At 36.3% G+C, this 24,349-nt stretch overlaps 1 protein-coding gene across 2 annotated transcripts in view; it reads right to left on the bottom strand.

Annotated features, from left to right (window-relative positions):
* CDK13 (cyclin dependent kinase 13) overlaps positions 1-24,349 on the bottom strand; it is a 112,613-nt gene that overhangs the window by 39,609 nt on the left and 48,655 nt on the right. For both annotated transcript variants that reach the window (XM_082631904.1, XM_082631905.1), the window contains exon 6: positions 900-1,089. In XM_082631904.1, coding sequence (XP_082488030.1) covers positions 900-1,089 — 190 coding nt within the window. The remainder of the gene's footprint in view (positions 1-899; positions 1,090-24,349) is intronic.

The following is a 24,349-nucleotide window of genomic DNA, read 5'->3' as shown; positions in this document are numbered from 1 at the left end:
TTCTTAGAGTGACATGGTGCTCTACAGAACACCTTCTACTAACTAAAATCAGGACCAGGCATGCCTCACTTAAACCAACAAATAGTACCAATTACAAGAGAATTATCAGAGTTCAGGTTATGCTGTCAGTGAAATATTTAACATAAGCTTAGAATATGTATGTATGTATGTACGTGCATATACACTTCAAAAAAAGTTCACTTTAAAACTGTGATGACTGTTTTTTTTAAAAAATTCCAAATTAAAAAAGATGCTAAAACCTATTCTTAACCTAAAACTGAAATCACATCATTAATTATTAGAAGAACCATTCACATTATTTGGAAGACTATCAAATGAGAGGGTCAACTAAGTATTTTGGTTGGGGGGGGGTGCCTATAATCTTTATTACTTCCCTCCCTCCCTGCCCCCCCCATGGAGGTATGACAGCTGTTACTGAGCAACAACAACAAAAGAAAAGGAGTGGTTAAGTAGTTTGCCCAAGGTCACTTAAACTAATATATGGTTTATGTATACTAGTATATTGATTCAAACTATTATGTGGATTCAAACTCAGGTCTTTATGACTCGAAAACCCCTATTTATATAAGGTCAAAGGGACTGTAAAGTTCTTTAGAGGTTTGATCCAATTAATCCTATTAAATTGCTTGGATTGAGGGGATGGATGGAACTTCAACAAGTCAACTAAGTATTATTTTACATACATTACAAACTATTATTGGAAGTTAATTAACTAAAGTATGTTTAACACAACTTCAGACGTAGCCCAAGCTGTAATATTGATTTTGTTAAAATAGTCTGAGCAATAAAAACCTAAATTTTAAATCTTTTTAACAGAATCAAGGTATACATTATAAAAGACTAATTTTAAATATATATATATCAAACTCATATCATACCTATTATTTAGAAGAATATTTGAACACTTAATATCTCGATGCAAAAAGTTCTTCTTATGACAATAATCCAGACCTTCCATGAGCTGTCTCATAAATGACTTTATGTGATTTTCATTAAAATGAACCAAGCCTGATTCCAGTAGTCCCATCAGATCATGGTCCATATATTCAAACACCAGATAAAATGCACCTAAGGACAACAATTAATACATTAAAGATTTTGTTCTTACAACTTTTCTATAGGTTCAGAGTTTTTAAAAAATAAAATGCTGGGGAGAAAATTAATCCTTGAAAAGAACTGCTACTTCTGTCATTTAATAATGTTGATCCCCTTCTCTCTGAATTTAATATCAATACCATCCCAAGGAACTATCTAGCCAGTTTTCTTCTCCCAAAGAAAACTGCTATGATATAAAATCAACACTGCTAATTTCCACACTGCATAGTTTCTGGGTATGATTGATGTAAAATAAATTCTTAGCTGTTTTACATATTGAACAAATTGTCTCTCAGCAGAAGCTGAATAAAATCAGTATAGTTCATCAAAGAAAATTTAAAGACGTTATAAGAATTACTTTTAATAAAAAAAAAAGAGTCTGGGCCCAGTCGGGCTTTAGATGACTTCTATTAAGTTTTCAATAAACATATAATTTAATTCTTTTATACAGCTCCAGAACATTTGAAAGCATACAAATTACAACTTTATTTTATAATACCGGCTTATTAATCCTGCTACTAAAACCTAAAATAGCACATAGCACATACACAACATACATACAATAGATTCAAAATTCCTAAATGAAACTTGCACAAATTGAATATCTACAAATATCTCAATCAGGCAGCTTAATTTATTAATTCAAGAATGGAAAAGCTAATAAAATTCAATATATCTATCTTTCAAAGTAAAAAAGTTATCAATATGCCAAAAAAAGGCATCTGAAGAAAGTTCATGATCAGTTCGTGATTAAAAACAGAGCAAAGGGAATTCCCTGGCGGTCCAGTGGTTAGGACACAGCGCTTTCACAGCGGGGCCCAGGTTTGATCCCTGGTCCAGGGGATCCTGCAAGCTGTGTGGCACGGCCAAAAAAAAAAAAAAAAAAAAAAAAAAAAACCAGAACAGAGCAAAGATTTCACAGAAAACTTGGAATAGAAAGATTTTTTCCTAAAAGTTTATAATGGTACCTCTCTGAAACCAACAACTATTGTCATATTTAATAGTAAAATGCCAGATGCTGTACACAAGACAAGAATGTTCATTATTACTAACTATTCTAGAAGTTAGTAAGTAAAATTAAAAACAAAGTATAAATACTGAAAGTGACAAAAACTTGATTATTGGTAGATGAGATGACGATTCTAAAAGATCCAAAAGAAAAAAAAAAGTAGCTGCGTTAGAAAAAAATCATACACAAAAAAGAAGACTTTATATAAGCCAGCAACAATTAGAAATTAAAATTAGAAACAATTAGAAAGTAAAATTTAAATGACTCTGCAATAGAAAAAGAAATACTACAAACAACTAGGAATAAACTTAAACAATTATACAAATTTATTAAGGATTCACCAAATTGTAAAATTCTGTATTTTAATGCAATTTCAGTAAAAGGACCAATGATTTGTTATTTCTTTTGCTGAAAGAACACTTAACTTGAGAAACTAATTCTAAAGTTCACCTTGAAGAAAACAAAACCAGAGTATCAACCAAAACGTTTCTGAAAATAAACATTTGCCCTACCAGAAATTAATATGACCTACTGTACTATTGGGACAGACAGAAAAATGCATATAATATATACCAGAAAAAAAAATCCCAAATACTTATCTACTAACTATGGAAACAGCCATTTTAAATCAGTGAAGGAAAAAAAGAGGCAGAATAGTACTGGGACAAACGTGTAACCCCAAAGGCAGATTGGGAATTATACCAAAAACAAACCTATTAAAAAACTGACAAATTTCACTAAATAAAAATTTAGAAACACATATGTAAGAAATAAATATGAAATAGAGGTAAAAGGCAAATAAATGACAAGCTGAAGAAACCTATTTGCAACATAACAGATTAATTTTCTGAACATAAAACAAAGTCTTGGGGCTTCCCTGGTGGTGCAGTGGTTGAGAGTCCGCCTGCCAATGCAGGGGACACAGGTTTGAGCCCCGGTCCGGGAGGATCCCACATGCCGCGGAGCGGCTGGGCCCGTGGGCCATGGCCACTGAGCCTGCGCATCCGGAGCCTGTGCTCCACAGTGGGAGAGGCCACAACAGTGAGAGGCCCGTGTACCGCAAAAACAAAAAACAAAGTCTTACAAATCAGTACCAAAAGGGACCAGTACTACAAGAGAAAATGAAAAACCAAAATAACTGTCAATATACGAAAAATGCCTATGTACTTAATCTCACTATTAATCAAAATATACAAATCAAACAATATACCACTTTAAACTAAAGGGAAAATATTTCAAAAGAAAAACTACACGGTATTAACAAAGGTGTGAGATAAATAGACACTATTATATAGTGCCAGTAGTAAACTGGTGTATTTATAAAATATAATTTGGCAACATGCACCCAAAGCTTTAACAATCATGTACCCCTTTTACGTAGCAAGGGCTTTTATAGATATTTAGCACAAGGAGATAAAAGATAGAAAAGATTTATCTATAGGCATGTTCACTAAAACCAATATAATAATAAAATACCTAAAAACATTAAGCAAAAAACCCAAACCAAATAAACAAACAAATGGGTTATTATGGTTCACCTATACCACACCATGCACTTTGAAAAACACTGTAGAGGTACGATATTGATATGGAAATATATTGATGATATTGAGTTTAATGTAGATTAACAAAGATTGTGTATTTGATCCATCTATCTCACTATCTTTGATGTTATTAAGTAACACAGTTACACACAGTATCTAGAGTAGCACAGCCCAATACAACTGCTACTAGCTACGTGTGGCAACTGAACACTTGAAATGTGGCTAGTCCAAATGTGCCTGAAGTGTAAAATGTACATGGGATTTCAAAAACTTACTACAACTAAAAAAAAAAAATATCTTGATAATTTGTTATATTGGTTACATATTGGAATAATCTATTGATATACTGGGTTAACTAAAAATATTATTAAAATGAACAGAGCTTTAAACAATGAGACTAACCGATTATTTTAAATTAAAATATAATGTCTTGCATTCTGTTTCTATTAGACAGTGCTGAATTAGAGTAAGAATTGAAACAGAAGAGCTGAAACTATCTCTGCATGCAGACGACCTGAATGTCTGTTCTCTGCAAGGACATATACGTCCAATTTAAAAAACTGTTAAAAACAGCGACACAATTTAGAAAAACAGCAGAAATAAAACATACAGTAGTCATTGGGCTTCCCTGGTGGCGCAGTGGTTAAGAAACCGCCTGCCAATGCGAAGGACACAGGTTCGAGCCCTGGTCCGGGAAGATCCCACATGCCATGGAGCAAGTAAGTCCATGCGTCACAACTACTAAGCCTGCGCTCTAGAACCCGTGAGCCACAACTACTGAAGCCCCCATGCCTAGAGCCTGTGCTCCGCAACAAGAGAAGCCACTGCAATGAGAATCCTGTGCACCTCTATGAAGAGTAGCACCTGCTCTCCGCAACTAGAGAAAAGCCCGCACACAGCAATGAAGACCCAACGCAGCCAAAAATAAAATAAATAATAAAATAAAATTTTTAAAAAGATCTAAAAAAATAAAACATACAGTAGTCATTAACATAACTACCAGTTAAAAGAAAAAAATGGAGGTCCCATTTATAATAAATAAAATTTTTTTAATTTAAGAAATGTGCAAAATACTTCAGAGATAAATTACAAAACACTTTTAAAAGGCAAAAAACTATAAATGAAAAAAATGGATACATTCTTAGGAAGGCTCAACATGACAAAGATTTTCCCTAAGTAATTTATAAATTAAACAAAGCTCTATTTTTAAAAATACCTTGTTTTCTTCCTACAATTAGATAAGCTGACGTTATATCCACATAGGAAAATAACTAAGTAAGAATAGCAAGGAAAATATCTGAAAGAGAAAGGCGGGGTAGGCACTAGGCTCTAGCAGCCCAGACAGTTTACGACAGAATAGTGAATTCCTATAATTAAAAAGTGTGATACTGCGAAAGGAACATGGAATAAAACAGAAATCCAGAATTATACCCAGGTATATATGGAACTTTAGTAAATGATAAAGATGGCATCATATTAATTCAGTGGGAGAAAAGATCAACTTAGTATAAATCAGCAATATTGGGACAACGTGAATAGCCAGATAGAAATAGTTAAAACTGGTCTGTTCCTCACAACATATATACCAGCATAAAAAGCAAATGAACCAGTTCTAAATATAAAAAATAAAACCATGAAAGTATTTTTTTAAACATGAATTCCTTAATAAACTCAGAGTGGGGAAAACTATCCTAACTAGGAATCAAACCAAGATGCAACAGGGGAAAAGGGGGAAAAGACTGATAATGTGACTATGTAAAAACAAAAATCTACTGAGTGGCTGAAAACACTGTAAGCAAATTTAGAAAAATATAGCAAACTGGCAAAAAATCATTAGCAACTTATTCCAGATAAATTAAAAAAGCCTCTCTAAATTGAAAAGAAGAAGATTAATAACCACACAGAAAAGTGGGCAAAAGACAGAGATAACCCAGACCACACACCCCCCCACACACACACACAAGCAGTAGCCAACTGCCCTTAAACCAATGGAAAGTCGCTTAGCCTTGCTCATAATAAAAATTTATTTCTCAAGCTAAAACTTCACCACAATAACAAACTGACAACAACTCAAATGTATGACACCAGACTCTAATGGCAAAGCTGTAAGGAACACTCTCATACACTGCTAGGAATTTGGCAATATCTAGCTAGCTTAATCATATTTAGCATTTCCATTTCTGTTTGACCTAACAAGCCCAATTCTAGGGGCCTGTCCCAACAATTCACTGACAAAAATACAAGATGGTGTAGGCAGAGAGCTATTCAAAGCAGCATTATTTCTAATAGCAAAAGACTGGAAACAATGCAAGCATCTATCAGTGGGAGACTAACGGAATAAACTATGATACATCCACACAGCAGAGTACTGTGTAGCCATATTTATCTACTGATATGGAGTAATTTTCAGTATATATAATTAAATGAAAAGAACCAGGAACAGTAGAGCAGTTATTAATATGACATCTTTTATATAAAAGGGGGAGGGTGAATATGTAGCAAAGAAAAGCTGTAAGGATGAACACTTAAAAAAAAAAAGGGTGTCCCTGGGTAAGGGAGAGAACTGGAAAAAAGGAATGAAAATGAGACTACTCTGAATGTGCCCTGCTTTACAGTTTTGAGTTTGGAACCATGTAAATGTTTCACATGATTAACTATACATCATCAAACTGAAAAGGTTAAAAAAACAATACCTGAAAAATTAGAAACAGATGAACCTACATGTGTATCAAACCGTCTATATTAACATTAACTGATTATGGTATTCTGACTATATTATCCCTAGTGGGGCTTATGCTAAGGACAAAAAGAACCAATAAGAAATCTTAAACTGCATTCAGTAGTCTTCTTAGTAATTAACATTAACATTGTTATCTTGAGATTATTCTATGTATATTGTAGGACAATGCTAATTTCTTAGGAACCAAGGTTTTTAGTATTAAAAAAAAAGACAAGTATAGGATCAAAAATTTATAAATCCTGCACTTTTAATTTTAAATTAAAATCATTTACAGTAGCCAGCCTCTAAGGTGACCCCAGTAATTTTCATCTGCTGGTATCCATGCCGTCCATTCAAGGATGGCCTGTGTGACCAACAGAATATTGAAGACGTGGTAATGTCACTGACCACCAAGGCTAGGTCATAAAGATATTGCAGCTTCCATCTTATTTTCCTGGATCATTTGCCCCGAGAGAAGCCAGCCACCAAGCTGTCAGAAAAGTCAAGCAACACTTTTGAAAGGCCCGTGCTAAGAAGAACTGAGACCTCCCCTCAACAGTGGAACTACAGTTTGCTAGCGTGAGGGAGCCACCCTGGAGTAGATTCTCCCAAGCCTAGTTACACCTTCTAGTGACTACAGCTCCAGTCAACATCTCACTGCAATCTCATGAGAGAATCCAAGCCAAAACCGCCCAGCCAAGATGCTCCCAAATTCCTGCCCAGAGAAACTGTAAGAGATAATAGCTTCCAGCATCACCTCTGAAGTACAATTGCCAAAGAAGTGAACTTATATCTAAATAATCATCTAGATCTAACTTCCATTTATAGGAAATATCAGGGTTAGAAGAACAAGCTACCCGCCACCAAAAGGAAGCATCTGTCAAATCCAAATTGTGGTCTACAACAAATAAAGGAGTAAAATTTTTAAAAGGCAAGAGTGAATACTGTAGATTACAACAGACTTAAGATAATAATTAACCACATACAATGTGCAGATTTCTTGTTTGCATCCTGATTCAAAGAAAGCCAACTATTAAAAATATTTTTGAGACAACTACATGAATTTAAATATGGACAGTTAGATAATATTATAAAATTGCCAATTTTGTTAGGTAGGCCTCTTTCTTGTCTTTTTTAACATAATAGCAATTTCATTATAGATTATAGGTAGATAATCAAGAATTTATGTTTACAATATAATGCATGGGATTCACTCAAAAATAACCCAGCAAAATAAAAAGAAGTCAGGGGAGAGAAATAAACAAGATTAGCAAAATGTGATAACTGCTAAATGTGAGGGATGGGGACACTGGGCTTCATCATGCCATCTTCTCTACTTTTAAGTATTTTTGAACATTTCAGTAATACTGAATTTTTTAAATGTCGGAAACAAAACTAAATAAATGAAAATTTTAGAAGGCATTCAAATTATGCTGAATTAAGGGATATATTTATTGTTCCCATATTTTTTATTTCTATCGAGGTTGTATATTTACGTAGTTTTAAGCAATGTTTTCAAACTGGGGGTCATGAAATCAGTTTAGTAGGTCATGATCTGCATTTCAAAAAGTTTTTTCTATTGCTTGATATTTTTTCCTACGTTGTATTTAAACATTAATAAAATCATACGTAATAATATTTTTTATATAGCATGCCAAGTAAAATTTCACTTTGGTAGGAATTTATATACATACATATGCTTAGAAAAATGTCCAATATCAAAATTGTAAGAGCAGTTTATCTCTGTGTGAGCAGATGGGTGATTTTTACTTTCTTCTTATGCTGCCATTTTCTGACTTTTCTACAAGGAGCACAACTAATAATTTCTAAATATATTAACAACTGTGCCTAATATACACATTTATAAGGAAAAAACAAATAACCCAAATGAAAGAAATGGCAATATCACAAATAAAGATGCAAATAGGAAATCAAAATTGTAAACATATGTAAGATGCTTCAGACCTCACTAGTAATCAGGAAAGTACTAATCAAAGAAACAATGAGAAACCATTTTCACCTATCAGATTGGCAATATCCAGTGATGTCCAAATGAAAGGAAACTCATACACTGCTACAATTTTTTGGCAAAGTATGCTGACAAAAGAAAGTATCCCTTGACTTGAATATCCCACTTTTGGAAGTAACCTAAGGAAATACCAGCACCAGTATGCAAGTATACATGTATAAGCACATTTCTAGCAGTATTGTTTGTAATGGAAAAAAGATGGGGAAAATTGAGTGCCCATCAAGGGATAATGGTTGAATAAGCCCAGTATATCCATACCATGGCATATTATGCAGCTAGATAAAAGAAACTTTTATCAACTAGACATGTGTTGTATTCCTTAATAAGAAAAGTAAAATACAGAATTAAAAAAAACAAAACCACAATTAGCATAGAGGATTTATGGTTTCTCGTCCAACAGTATGGAGTTTGGAAGTCATCACACCCATCCTCACAATGAGAAAACAGCAAAACAAACTAAAAATCAACAGTTCTTCTTAGATCCATCAGAGACTGAGGTCACAGAGCAAAGCACTGCCCCCAAAATTGGTAAGAGAGACAGGCAGATACAGAGAATCACCAGTTCCCCAGAGCAGAGGCCCAGAAGCAGAAACCTCCACAAGAACCATTACCTTGGTAGGAAAACCTAAACTGTAATTGACAAATTGCTAGAGGCTCAGCGTGAACAAGTTTAAGAGTTAAAAACTCCAGGGGTTCCAGTCTTAGGGAAGCCCCCACCACCACCTTTTGTGAGTTTTATCACCAGGAACCCTACCAGCTTATCACACTGAAGATCAGAGATAAATCAAGTTGTTCTTCCAGCAAGGGGAGAGGAAAAACAGTTATGATGAAATACACCCAAAGCATTCTGTTCTTTAACAAGGTCTGCCCTCAAGAGGAACTATTTTACCAGAGCCTAACCAACTGGGGTTCAGTAAGAGCCTTATCAGCCTGGCAAAGAGGAAAGATCCAACTCCAGAACACTCTAGCCTTTGACTTAGGGGAAAGAAACACTGAACTCCAGCACCTTTTAGCATTCCTGTCTCACTTCAGAGGGAAAAGAAACAAGAAAACTGATAAACATGTCTGAAAGATATAGGCTCACTAAAAAACTGAGACCAAATCACAGGACTACAGAACATTTCCCCTCCCCCCATAACTTACCATCACATATAATAACAGGGTACAACATCTGAAAGAACTGCATATCTCAGACCTTATTTAAGAAGTCTCCAGAGAAACCAAAAGACAACAGGGGAGGAAATCTTAGCCTCTGACACAGCTTCAGCAAACAATAAACACAACCTAACTGCTAGCCAGATAAACATAAAACCTTACACTAAAGGCCGATTTATCTCAGTTTATTTTATCCAATACCTCTTATCTGCCTTTCAATGAAAAATTACAAGGCATGCTAAAACATAGTCTGAAGAGAAAAAGCAAGCATTAGGGAGATTCAGATATAGAAGAGAAATTGGAATTATCAAACCAGGAATTTTTAAGTAACTATGATTAATGTTCTAAGGGCTCTAATGGAAAAAATAGACAATATGCAAGAACAGATGGGTATTGTAAGCAGAAAAATGGAAATTCTAAGAAACAACCAAAAGGAAATGACAGAAATCAAAAACACTGTAACAGAAATAAAGAATGCCTTTGATGGGCTCATCAATACACCAGACATAGGCGAGCAAAGAATCCGTGAGCTTGAAGATATGTCAAAAGGAACTTCCAAAAGCTGAAATGCAAAGGAGAATAAAAAGAGAAAAAAAGAATATCCAGAATGTGGGACAATTACAACATACATGTAAATGGGAATACTAGAATCAAAGGGGGAAGGGAGGCAGGAAGGAAGGGAAGGAGGGAGGGAGGGAGGACAGAAAAAATACTAAAAGTAATAATGACTGAAATTTCCCCAAATGATAAATATCAAACCACAGATCCAGGAAACTTAAAGAATATAAAGGCGGATAAATATTAAAATATCTACACCTAGGTATATCACATTCAAACTACTGAGAATCAAAGACAAAAAGAAAATCTTGATAGAAGCCAGAAGGAAAAAAAACAGCTTACCTTTACAATAGCAAAGATAAAATATATACTGGATTTCTCCTCGGACACCATACAAGCAAGAAGAGATTGAAATGAAATATTTAAAGTGTTGAAAGAAAAAACCTACCAACTTAAATGAAGGTAAAATAAAATCTTTATTTTTCTTATTGATTGACCAAACAGTTAACAGTCTGTTCAAAATAATAATAGCAAAAATGCATTCACTGGGGCTTCCCTGGTGGCGCAGTGGTTGAGAGTCCACCTGCCGATGCAGGGGACACGGGTTCGTGCCCCGGTCCGGGAAGATCCCACATGCCGCGGAGCAGCTAGGCCCGTAAGCCATGGCCGCTGAGCCTGCACGTCCGGAGCCTGTGCTCTGCAACGGGAGAGGCCACAACAGTGACAGGCCCGCGTACCGCAAAAAAAAAAAAAAAAAAAGAAAAAAGAAAAAAAAAATGCTTTCACTGAGTATAGCTTGTGGATAAGTAAAATGAAAACCAATGTTATAAGGGATGGGATGGAGGAAATGGGAATACTCTGTTATGAGGTACCTATACAACCTAAAGTAGCATAATGTTATTTTTTTTTAATTTATTTAATTTATTTTATTTCTGGCCACACTGGGTCTTCACTGTTGTGCGTGGGCTTTCTCTAGTTGTGGCGAGCAGGGGCTACTCTTCATTGTCGTGCGCAGGCTTCTCATTGCAGTGGCTTCTCTTGTTGTGGAGCAGGGGCTCTAGGCGTGCGGGCTTCACTAGTTGTGGTGCACGGGCTCAGTAGTTGTGGCTTGTGGGCTCTAGAGAGCAGGCTCAGTAGTTGTGGTGCATGGGCTTAGTTGCTCTGTGGCATGTGGGATCTTCCCAGACCAGGGCTCGAACCCACATCCCCTGTATTGGCAGGTGGATTCTTAACCACTGTGCCACCAGGGAAGCCCAAAAGTAGTAAAATGTTATTTTAAAGAGGACTTGGACAAATTGTAAATGTATATTGCAAACACAAGGGCAACAACTAAATAAAAATTTTAAAAGAAGAATAGTTGATATGCTCAGAAAAGAGAAGAAATAGAGTCATATAAAAAGACTAAGACAGGGTTTCCCTGGTGGCGCAGTGGTTGAAAGTCCGCCTGCCGATGCGGGGGACATGGGTTCGTGCCCCGGGCCGGGAAGATCCCACATGCCGCAGAGCGGCTGGGCCCGTGAGCCATGGCCGCTGAGCCTGCGCGTCCGGAGCCTGTGCTCTGCAACGGGAGAGGCTGCAATAGTGAGAGGCCCGCGTACCGCAAAAAAAAAAAAAAAAAAAAAAAAAGACTAAGACAAAAGAAGGCAGAAAAAGAGTAGAAGAAAAACAAGCAAGGGCAACTAACAGAAAACATAACAAATACAGTAGATAATAATCCAACTATATCAACAAGTACTTTAAATGCCAACAGTCTAAAATACACCAATTAAAACACACAGAATGTTAGAGTGAATTAAAAAAAGAAAAGAAAAAAAGACCCAATTGTACGATGCCTACAAGAAATCCACTTTAAATATAAAGACAGAGTAATAAAAGCAAAAGAAAGCAGGAGTAACTATATTAAATTTCAGACAGAGCAGACTTAAGAGCAAAAGAAGTTATCAGGAATAAAGAGGAGCAGTACATAATGATAAAGGAGTCGATCCTCCAGGAAGATATAACAAGCTTTAATGTGTATACTCCTAAAAACGGTGTCAAAACATGTTAGGAAAAAACTTATAGACCTGCACAAATAGATAAATTCACTACTACAGTTGGAGACTTCAAGACTCCTCTAACATTAATTGACAAATGCAATAGGAAGAAATCAGTAAGAATGTATTTAAACAGCACCATCAATCAACTGGATCTAATTTATAACTATATTAATATTTCAACAACAGCAGAATACATCTTCTCAACTTCCCATGAAACATTCACTAAGACAGACCACAGTCACAGGCATAAAACACACCTAAACCAATTTAAAATATCAGAAATCATACAAAGTATGCTAATGGAATTAAACTAGAAATCAGTAACAGAAAGATAGCTGGAAAACTGCAAAATACTTTTTAAATTTTTTTCTAAATAACACGTGGGTTAAACAAGATGTCTAAAAATAAATTTTTAAATATTTTGAAGTACATAAAAATAAAAACGCAATTTACCAAAGTACATGGAATACAACAAAACTATTGCTTAGGGGAAAATTACAGCACTGAATACACGTATTAGAAAAGAAGACCTGGGCCTCCCTGGTGGTGCAGTGGTTGACGGTCTGCCTGCCGATGCAGGAGATGCGGGTTCGTGCCCCGGTCTGGGAAGATCCCACATGCCACGGAGCGGCTGGGCCCGTGAGCCATGGCCGCTAAGCCTGCGCGACCGGAGCCTGTGCTCCGCAACGGGAGAGGCCACAACAGTGAGAGGCCCGCGTACCGCAAAAAAAAAAAAAAGAAAAGAAGACCTAAAATCAGTAACCTACACATCCACTTTAGGAAACCAGAAAAACAGCAAAGTAAGCAGAAGAGAATAATAAAAATTGGAACAGAAATCAAAGATATTGAAAATGGGAAATCAAGAGGAAAAAAAAAGTCAGTGAAACCGAAAACTGATTCTCTGAAAAGAACAATATAATTGGTAAGCCTCTAGCCAGGTTAACTAAGGAAAAAATTACTAATATCAGAAATGAAAGATAGGACATCACTATTGCACCCCAAAGCATTAAAAGCATAGTAAAGGAATATATGAACAACTCTATGCTAACAAATTTTATATTCTAGATGAAATGAACCAATAATTTGAAAGACACAATCTATCAAAACTCACACAATGAGAAATAGATAAGCTGAATAGGCCCAAATCTATTAAAGAAAATGAATCAATAATAGCCTTCGAAAACAGAAAGCACCAGGCCCAGATGGCTTTACTGGTGAATTCCACCAAACATTTAAGGAAGAAATTGTACCAGTTCTCTACAATCTCTTCCAGAAAATACAAAGAGACAGACCACTTCCTAACTCATTCTATAAGGCCAGCATTACTCTAATACCAAAACCAGACAACTGATCTTCAACAACAGAGCAAAGGCGCTTTGGTACGAAAGGGGAAGTCTTCAATAAATGCTGCTTAACAAGCGGACACAGACATGCCGGGAAAAACAAAAAAAATTCAAATCTAGATACAGACCTTACACACTTCACAAAAATTAACTCAAAATGGATCACAGACCTAAGGGCAAAATGCAAAACTAAAAAACTCCTGGAAGATAACAAGGAAGAAAACCCAGGTGATCTTGGGCTTGACAATGACACCAAAATCACAATCTGGAAAAAAGAAATGGTGTGCTTGTGAAAGAAGCTGGAGTTGATTAAAATTAAAAACTTCAGCTCTGCAAAAGACACCATTAAGAGAACGAAAAGACAAGCCAGACTGGAGAAAATCTTATAAAACACATATCTGATAAAGGACTGGTGTACAACATATACAAAGAAACCCTAAAACTCAACAACAAGAAAACAAAAAGCCCAATTAAAAAAATGAGCAAAAGATCTGAAAAGATACGTCACCAAAGAGAAGACACAGATGGCAAATAAGTATATGAAAAGATTATCCACATCATATTTCAACAGAGAATGGCAAATTAAGATAACCATGGGATACTATACATACTTATCAGAATGAAAAAATCCATAACAATGACAATGCCAAATGCTGGTGAGGATATGGAACAACAAACTCTCATTCATTGCTTGTGGGAATGCAAGATCATACAGCCACTTTTCAAGACAGTTTGAAGTTTCTTACAAAAGCAAACATACTCTTACCATACAATCCAGCAATCACACTCCTTGACATCTACCCAAAGAGGTTGAAAACTTATATTTACACCGAAACTTGCACATGAATGTTTATAGCTGCTTTATTCATAACTGTCAAAACTTGGAAGCAACCAAGACCTCAGCAGGTGAATGGATAAATACACCGTGGTACATCCAGACAATGGAATATTGATCAGCACTAAAAAGAAATGAGGTATGAAGCCATGAGAATCCATAGAGCAAACTTAAATGCATATTACTAAGTGAAAGAAGCAAATATGAAAAGGCTACATACTGTATGTTTCCAACTTTGATGATATTCTGGAAAAGGCAGAACTATGGAGACAGTTAAAAAATCAAGTGTTGGGCCTCCCTGGTGGCGCAGTGGTTGAGAGTCCGCCTGCCGATGCAGGGGATACGGGTTCGTGCCCCGGTCTGGGAGGATCCCATATGCCGCGGAGCGGCTGGGCCCGTGAGCCATGGCCGCTGGGCCTGCGCGTCCGGAGCCTGTGCTCCGCAACGGGAGAGGCCACAACAGTGAGAGGCCCGCATACCGCAAAAAGAAAAAAAAAAAAAAAAAAAAAAATCAAGTGTTTACTGGGGTTGGGGGTGGGAGTGGGCAAGGAATAGGTAGAACACAGGATTTTTAAGACAGTGAAAGTGTGTGTGTGTGTGTGTGTGTGTGTGTGTGTGTGTGTGTTCCTGTCAGATTCTCTGTGGGGCTTTCTATGCCTCTTGTCTTTATCTCTCTTTCTCTGTGTCCCCGTCTGTGGGTCTATCAAACTGTGTTTTTGTTAAGACTCTGTATCCCCGCTTGACTGACTGCCTGACTGACTCTCTCTCTCTCTCTCTCTCTCTCTCTGTTTATATATTTAAATGTATGTTTTTATTATTTCTATTTCCATTTTTGTGCATAGACAACGGTCTTGAAGGATATATAACAGGCTGTTAACCCTGGCTGGGCTGGGCAAAGTAGCAAGAGAAATGGGAAATTAATTTTTTTTTTTTTTTTTTGGCTGTGTTGGATCTTCGTTTGGGCTTTCTCTAGTTGCAGGGAGTGGGGGCTACTTTTTGTTGCGGTGCTCAAGGTGGTTGCTGCAGCAATAGCCCCTTCTTGCTCTTGGGCTCACACCTCGCAAGTAAGAGGACCTCACTAAATACGTGAGATCTCAGGAAAAGTCTCAGCCTCGCGACAGAAAGACTGTAAGGCTCTAACTGGCCAGACCTGAATGACATGCATCTCGGGAGCTAGAAGTGAAGTCAGTTCCACAGTTACATGGACTAAGAAGAGAAAAAAGCTGGAACCTCAAAAACAAAAACAAAAAGCTCAAGGTTATTATATGAAGAAAATAGGAAGTAGGGTAAATTGGTGGTAGCGGACACCAAAACATGTCCAATACAATATCTACCCCAAAGTAGGGCCAATATCAAGCTATATTCATGAAGCTGAGTTTTTCAAGTTATACTAAATCTAGAACATCATGTCAAATTCCAATTCCCTTTTAGAAAACTCATGTAAAGCCAGAGACAAATAACAAAGAAGCTTTCTGAAGTACAAAAATCATTCAATTCCTGTTACTACCCCAAGTATCTGTAAAAATGGACAAATCTTATGAGTGTATAACAGTTGTTAGAAAATCCCTTTATACACTAAAATGACCCCAAATCCCCAAATCGGAAGTCTGGTACCTGAAAACCTAGGAGTGAAATGAACTTAAATCCTATGAACAAGTCCAATGATGGAAGACAAGTCAGTAAATAACTATTACGTTCACTAAAATAAAACACTAAAGTCAGAACATTAAAAAAAGAGGATATCAATGCAACTTTCCACATCCTAAATTAAAAATGGTCAATAATTCCATTACCTTTATAACTCAGCATGTTTGGCTGCCAATTCCCACCTGTCCTACAGATACAGACTAACTTAAATGAAAAAAAAAAATGTGTGTAACCTTTATTTTGCTCAGCAGAGCAGGTATTTCTCAATCTTCTTACATAATACTCTAGTGTCTTCAGATTTCACGTAAAGCCAATGAATCAACCTCTGTATAACTCAGCTATCTCTTTCTCGCCAAGTAAGCTCCTGAGTTCTGAAAGTGGTAGTTTCTTTCCTTTTTATGATATTCTAATTTGGGTACATTTTATGTTAAGTAGGTTAAGTAGGTTCTTGGCAACCCTCCTGCTGGTTACTGGTTTACAGATATGCAGGCATAAGTACATCTTCAAAGAGCCATGGGAAGCCAGGATGTCTCTCACCAGATACGAACAACTGCCTCTCCAAGCCATACTACAGTGAGAATGAAACAGACAGTATGGATAGCATAACTTGGGTCTCTGGTGACATCCTTAAGCCACTGAATCAACTTACCCTAAAGCCTGCCCAATCTCTGGACCTCTTCCTACGAAAGCTAAGAGACTTCCACACAGTTTAAACCATTCCAATTGGATTTTCTGTTACTCTGCTGAAATCACTCTAGTACAAGTGAGATGGCTAATTTTATGTGTCATCTTAGCTACACTATAGTACCCAGATGATTGGTCAAAACCAATCTAGATGTTGTGTAAAGGTATTTTTAGATTTAATTAACATTTAAATCAGGAGACTTTGAGGAGAGCTTAAATGTGGGTGGGCTTCATCCAATCATTTGAAGTCTTAAGAGAAAGGACTGAGTTCACTTAAAGAAGAAGGAATTGTGCTCCAGACTGTCTTTGAACTCAAGACTGCAACATCAACTCCTGCCAGAATTTCCAGCTTGCCAGTAGGCCTTACAAATGACAGACTTGCCAGCCTCTACAATCATGTGACCCAATTCCTTAAAATCAATCTCTCTGTATATATGTATATATCCTAATGGTTTTACTTCTTGAAGCAATAAGCTCAATAGTTTTCCTTAAGTTTATTACATTTTAAAGAACAAAATTTTTTTTACAGATTTGATATATTAGTTGACAATAATAAACTGCACATATTCAGAAGGTATACTTTAAGTAGTTTTCACACAGGTATACACCTGTGAGACTGTGGCTACAATTAAGATACTGAACACATCTATCACCCCAACAGGTTTCCTAGTACTCCCAGAATATATCTATCTGTAAAACAAAAATTGGAATAAACTTTATATATTCCTTTCTAAACTTTTTTCAGTTCATAATATAGACGGTAAACAATTTTCCTTATTATCATTTAACTTTTACATAATTTTAATAGCTATATGGTATTTCACAGTAATAATATGCCATAATTCTGTTTAATAATCCTTTACTGTTAGATGATTAAGTTGTTTCCAACATTCTGCTACTTATAAGCAATGCTATGAAGAAGTCTCATAGCTACATCTATGTAAAGTCATGATTACTTCCTTATATGCTTCTAAAAATAGAATTGCTAATTTACAAGACACATTACCTTCTAAGAAATATTATAATATCAACGTCAAATATGTACAGAGCATTTAGTATGTGCCACATACTCTACCATGCCCTTAAACACTCTCTGAAAGTTATACCAATTTTCACTCTCAAGCATTACATAAATATACCCATCTATGGTCTATACACTGACCAAGATTTTTTAAAAATCCTTGCCCTTCTCCAAATAAACCTCAATGTAATTCCAGTCAAATCTCCACTGATAAGTTTTCACAGCTCATATCCATCTAAATGCATGAAAATACGCAAGATCTTCTCTTAAGGGGGGAGAGGAGAGGAGACCCTTATCTACAGAAATTAAAAGGTAATATAAGGTTGCAATAATTGAAACAAAGTGATATGGCCGCAGGACATGCAAAAGGATCAGTAAAACAGGAGAGCCCAGAACATATGGTAACTTGATTAAAGACAGCATAAGAGAATAAAATGAAAACAATTTAAATATCTAAAATTTTTGAACTAGAAGTTGAAAAAAATACAGAAAAATATTCTTGTAATTTTCCAAAAGGCTAAGCATCAGACAAACCACTTTCCCTCAAAAAGCCCCAAAACTGACAGAATGACCATATACAAGATTTAAATTAACAAAGAACAGAGAAAAAGGGCAAGCAACAAAAAGGAGAAAAATTATCTATGATATGTGAAACACATGAAGCATTAATACCCATATTTTGGATATCTCTCCAGTTGGTAAGAAAATGCCAAAGGAAGAGGCACTTCACAGAAGAAATGGAAAAAACATGAAAAAAATATTTAACCTCACAAGTAATAATTTTAAAAAGTATTAATTTCTCTTATGAGTTGGGCAAAAAATGTAAAATCAATAATGTACTGTGATTCAGTAAACTAGCCATTCACACAAAATTGTAATGAGTATGTAAACTGGTATAAGCTTTCTTATAAGTTAATTGGGCTATAATTAGTAACATAAAAAAGAATTGTATCATTTAACCTAACAACTCCACTTTTAAGAATGTATCTACAGGGCTTCCCTGGTGGCTCAGTGGTTAAGAATCCGCCTGCCAATGCAGGGGACACAGGTTCAATCCCTGGCCTGGGAAGATCCCACATACCACGGAGCAACTAAGACCGTGCGCCACAACTACTGAGCCTGCGCTCTAGACCCCACACGCCACAACTACTGAGCCCACGCGCCACAACTACTGAAACCCGTGTGCCTAGAGCCCGTTGCTCTGCAACGAGAAGCCATCACAATGAGAAGCCCGCACACTGCAACGAAGAGTAGCCCCTGCTCACCGCAACTAGAGAAAGCCTGTGTGCAGCAACGAAGACCCAACAAAGCCAAAAATAAAAACAAATAAATTAATTTTTAAAAAAAGAATGTATCTACAGAAAGACTCAAAGAAATACACACAGATTTACATTTAATGATGTTTGATAAAGCACTGATTTTAATAAAAGCTAAAAACCAATAACCTAAAGACCCATTTACGGGGAAAGTCTAGTAAAATAAAATATATCCAAATTACAAAACTACAGGGACTTCCTTGATGGTCCAGTGATTAAGAATCTGCCTTCCAATGCAGGGGACACGGGTTCGATCCCTGGTCAGGGAACTAAGACCCCACATGCCACTGGGCAACTAAGCCCATGCGCTCTAGAGCCCACACACCACAGCTAGAGAGAAGCCCCACAAGGCACAACGGAGAGCCCACACGCCACAACGAAAGATCCCGCATGCCACAACTAAGACCTGATGCAGCCAAATAAATAAATAAATAAATAATTTTAAATAAGTAAATAAATAAATTCACATTAGAATTTTTTTTTTTTTTTTTTTTTTTTTTTTGCTGTACGCGGGCCTCTCACTGTTGTGGCCTCTCCCGTTGCGGAGCACGGGCTCCGGACGCACAGGCTCAACGGCCATGGCTCACGGGCCCAGCCGCTCTGCGGCATATGGGATCCTCCCAGACCGGGGCACGAACCCGTATCCCCTGCATCGGCAGGCGGACTCTCAACCACTGCGCCACCAGGGAGGCCCCACATTAGAATTTAAAAAAAAACAAACTACAAAACACTATCTTGGTTTTTTTTAAATGGCTGCATGATACACAAAATGTCTATTTTACAGAACATTGCATATGATGTCCTCAACTCTGTAAAAATTAATGATTAAACAAGGTGTATACTTGTTTTTCACAAAAAAAATGTCTGAAAAGAAACTAAAGAAGAGGTGTCAGCTCTAAAGAGCTGGTGTCTCTTCATTGTTGGCCAAATGTCAGAGCATCTATACATATGTCTCTCGTCTACCCGTTTATGTTTTTTATTTCTACGTGTCCAGGGCTTTATTTCAACCAGATATGTTATTTTTATAATTCTAAAAAGTATCAGGTAAGAGAAGTTCTTTTAAAAACACTCCCAGTTTTTGACAGATAAAAAATATGTTGTACTTAAAATTATGTTTCCTTTAACTACAGTGAGGCTGAATATTTTTGCTAATATTTACTGGAAATTATTGGTTTTTTGTTCCTTGTTCATGTCCTTTTCTGAGCTATAAAGGAGGACTGTGCCTATGTATTAAAAAGGACATTTGTGCCACAGATATTTCTTTTTAACATGAGATATACCTCTAAAGGTATGACACATGGCATAATACCCTCCAAATTCTAACATCTGATTTTCAACAAAATTCTACACACAAACTAAAAGAAATAAGAAATCTGGAAGTCTTACGTAGTAACTGCATGAAAGATCAACTATTATATTAAGTCTCTTCTATAACATATCATATTAAGAGTGCTAGTACTCTAGAGTACTCTAGTACTCTAGTGCTAGCATATTACGACATGCTAGTATGTAGGCTGACTTTATGGTAAGCATAAAGAATGGTAAACTACTACAGAGGTGAAAATACTTCACATATTATCTCATTTAAGCTTCACAATTACTCGAAAAGTATTATTATCTCCTTGTAACACACAAGGCATAGAGACGCTAACTAATTTGCCCATTATCACACACCTACAAAATGACAAAAGTGAAACAATCCCCCAGCCTGCGTGTCCCATCCTCTTTATGCCATGAAGAAAAAGGGGTTATTCGCTTCCTCAGAGAGGGCTCAAAAACCACAGGGCGATATAACAGCTGTCTTTTATTTCAGTGCCCTACATGGTAATGATGCCCTACGTGGCGCTCCGCCACTTCCACCCCGCACCACCTGCCTTTCCCCACCACAGAATTTAGCAGAATTCTTTCTCCTTATTGATGGTCATAGCAATCTATGGCTTCTGCAACTGGCATCTGTCCTACTGTCTGATATTGAGTTTCACACTCCTGACTTCCTTTTCGCTGCCTGGGTTTGATCAACCAATGAACTCACTTTTTAACTTCTGGTGGGTTAACCAATCAATCACAGCTAGTCAGACGTGACAAGGTTTTCACCCTTCTTGACAACTTTCAGAAATAGCGACTACTTCTAAGCTTTCAGGAAAAAGTTTCTTTATTTTTAACTTCTGGGTCAGCACCATTCCTGATATATGATATCCACAAAATAAAATTTCACTGAAGAACTAAAACTGAAATATTCATTTTTCCCAAACATCCACCCTCTCTACTTAATTATTAAAAATTATTATATAACTGATCTATTTCTGCCCTCACAATCTACCACCAAGCTATAATAACAGTAAACTTTACTGTGTGCTTACTATGTGCAATATTCTAACCTAAGTGCTTCACACAGTTTATCTCATTTGATACAACAAACCTATGAGTTAGGTACTGTTATTCCGTTCTCCAGATGAGGAAAACAGAGAGTACGTAATCATGGAAGAAGCAAGCATTCCAACTATACTCTTAACCATTATACATAGTTCCCATTACTATTACCTTACAACATCTGCCCAAAAATAACATATTTCTTGTTCAGCTATTCAGGAAATAGTGGCAGGGAAAAGGAACCCCCACCCCCTTCCATCTCCACTTACCCCTTACCTACTGTCCTACAGATTCCTTTTAAACTCCTGACAATCCTTTCGTCATAGATCGTATCTCCTGACAGGCACCTACACATTCTGATCTATGTTCTTTACCTCTAAATTTCGACACATGATGCTAACTCTGTATTTCCTTGTAACCCAAAGGAGGAAGTCATTACTAGTTAAGATTTTAATTTTTTTCCTTTAAAAGCATTATTTGCTATATTTTATTGATGTAACTAAAGCACCTTCCTATAACTTTTACTGATCATGCAAAATTCACAATCATGAAAGGTTCATTTAGTTATTCTGGAACACACTACAATCTGTTTCATAAATATTTTTCTCCTCAATTCAACTCAACAAACAATTTTTGATCAGTAACCTAAGAAACACATGGAGAGCAAGAAAACCAGATGGCAGGATAGTTTTTATGTAAATCACTCAAAAGATGAACATTTGTACTAGGTTAAAAAAAAAAAAACATTAAAATCAATTAAGAAAAACACTGATACTCTAATTTAAAAATGGGCAGAGGACACAAAAGGTAATATATGGATAAAGAAATATAAATGGCCTCTACACAGAAAACTGTTCAGTCAACCTGCATAGTAATAAAAATAATTACTAAAAAGATTGAATACTATTTTTACTTATTAGATTGCCAAAGATCAAATAAAATCACTATAAACATTGGTCAAAACACACTATTTTTTTTGGAAAAAAGTGCAAGTTAATATTTTGGTTCCTCTGCATAGTATTTAAGGTCAAACATCATTTTTGGTCCTAACCTACCTTTCCAGCCTCATCTTCTATAAAAGACCCTGTCCCTCCCCACAATACTTATCCCTCTCAATTTATATAGTATTTTTATCAAAATTCTTGGGAGCTAGTTGGGGTTTTCTTGTCGTAAGTAACATCTTTAATGTACTCATAGTCATCCAACCATCACCACAACGAATTTTTGAAAATTTTCATCACCTCAAAAAAACGTCATACCCAATTAGCAGTCACTCTCCATTTCCAAGCCCCTCCCCAAGTCTCCTGCAACCACCAATCTACTTTCTATCTCTCTCGATTTGCCTATTCTGGACACCTTATATAAACAGAATCATACATCATATTTTGTAACTGGCTTCTTTCACTTGGCATAATATTTTTAAGGTTCATCCATGTTGCAGCATATATCAATCAGTATTTCCTTTCCATTTTTAAAACTAGTGGTAAAATAAAAATAAAATCTACCATCTTAACTATATTTAAATGTACAGTTTAGTGGCGTTAAGCTTATTTACACTGTTGTGCAACCATCACCACCATCTATTTCCAGAATTCTTTTCATCTTTCAAAAATGAAATTCTACAACCATTAAACAATAAATACTTCCCCATTCTCACCTCCCTCCCTGGTAACCACCATTCAACTTTCTGTCTCTATGAATCTGACTACCTCAGGTACCTCATAGAAGTGAAATCACACAATATTGGTCCTTTTGTGACTGGCTTATTTCACTTAGCATAATGTCCTCAAGGTTCATCCATGTTGTAGCATATGTCAGAATCCTCTCCTTTTCTAAGACTGAATAATACTTTATTACATATAAATATTTTGCTTATCAATACATGAATCCAAGGACACTTGGGTTGCTTTCCCCTTTCGGGTACTGTGAATGATGCTGCTGTAAGCATGGGGTACAAAATCTCTTGAAGATGCTGCTTTCAATTCTTTTGAGTATAAACCCAAAGGTGGAAATGCTGGATCATATGGTATTGTAATTCTATTTTTAATTTTTTGAGGAATCGTCGTTATCATTTTCCATAGCAGCTTTACTGTTGCAGATCCCCACTGGCAAAGAACAAGGGTTCCAATTTCTCCACATCTTGTCACTTGTTATTTTGTTGTTTTTATTTTTACTTTTGTGATGATAGCCTAAATTTTTTTTTTTTTTTGCATGGGGCTGCATTGGGTCTTCATTGTTGCACATGGGTTTTGTCTAGTTGCAGCAAGCAGGGGCTGCTCTCTGTTGCAGTGCGCAGGCTTCACTGTGGTGGCTTGTCTTGTTGCAGAGTACGGGTTTCAGTACTTGTGGCGTGCGGGCTTCAGTAGTTGTGGCTCACGAGCTCTAGAGCGCAGGCTCAGTAGTTATGGCACGCAGGCTTAGTTGCTCTGCGGCATGTGGGATCTTCCTGGACCAGAGATCGAACCCGTGTCTGCTGCATTGGCAGGCGAATTCTTAACCACTGCACCACCAGGGAAGCCCAAGATTGTAGTTTAGATCACTGTGATATGGGACTATATATAAACAAGATTGGCCGTGAGTTGATAATTGTTAAAGGTGGGCAGTGGGTACATGGAGTGTTATTTCATTATACCATTTTTAAATTTATGTATATGTTTGATATTTTACATAATACTTTTAAAATTACATAAAGCAAATAAACCTTTTTCTGCAAAAACCAATGTTGGAATTTTCATAAGAGCTGCACTGAATCTGTAAGATCACTTTGAGTAGTAGTGATACCTTAACACTATTAAGTCTTCTAATCCATAAACACAAATATCTGTAATTTATTGGTATCATCCTTAACTTCTTGTTTTGTAATTTTCAGTGTACAATACTTTCATTTCCTTGATTAACTTATTCCAAAGTATTTTATTCTTTTTGATGCTATTGTAAATGGAATTGTTTTCATTTCTTATTCAGATT

This window comes from Mesoplodon mirus (genome assembly GCF_964341445.2).
Source record: "Mesoplodon mirus genome assembly, chromosome: 9".
In the NCBI taxonomy this organism is placed as follows: domain Eukaryota; kingdom Metazoa; phylum Chordata; class Mammalia; order Artiodactyla; family Ziphiidae; genus Mesoplodon; species Mesoplodon mirus.
Note: the sequence above shows the minus strand (reverse complement) of the source record. Positions and strands in the feature narration are given on the sequence as shown.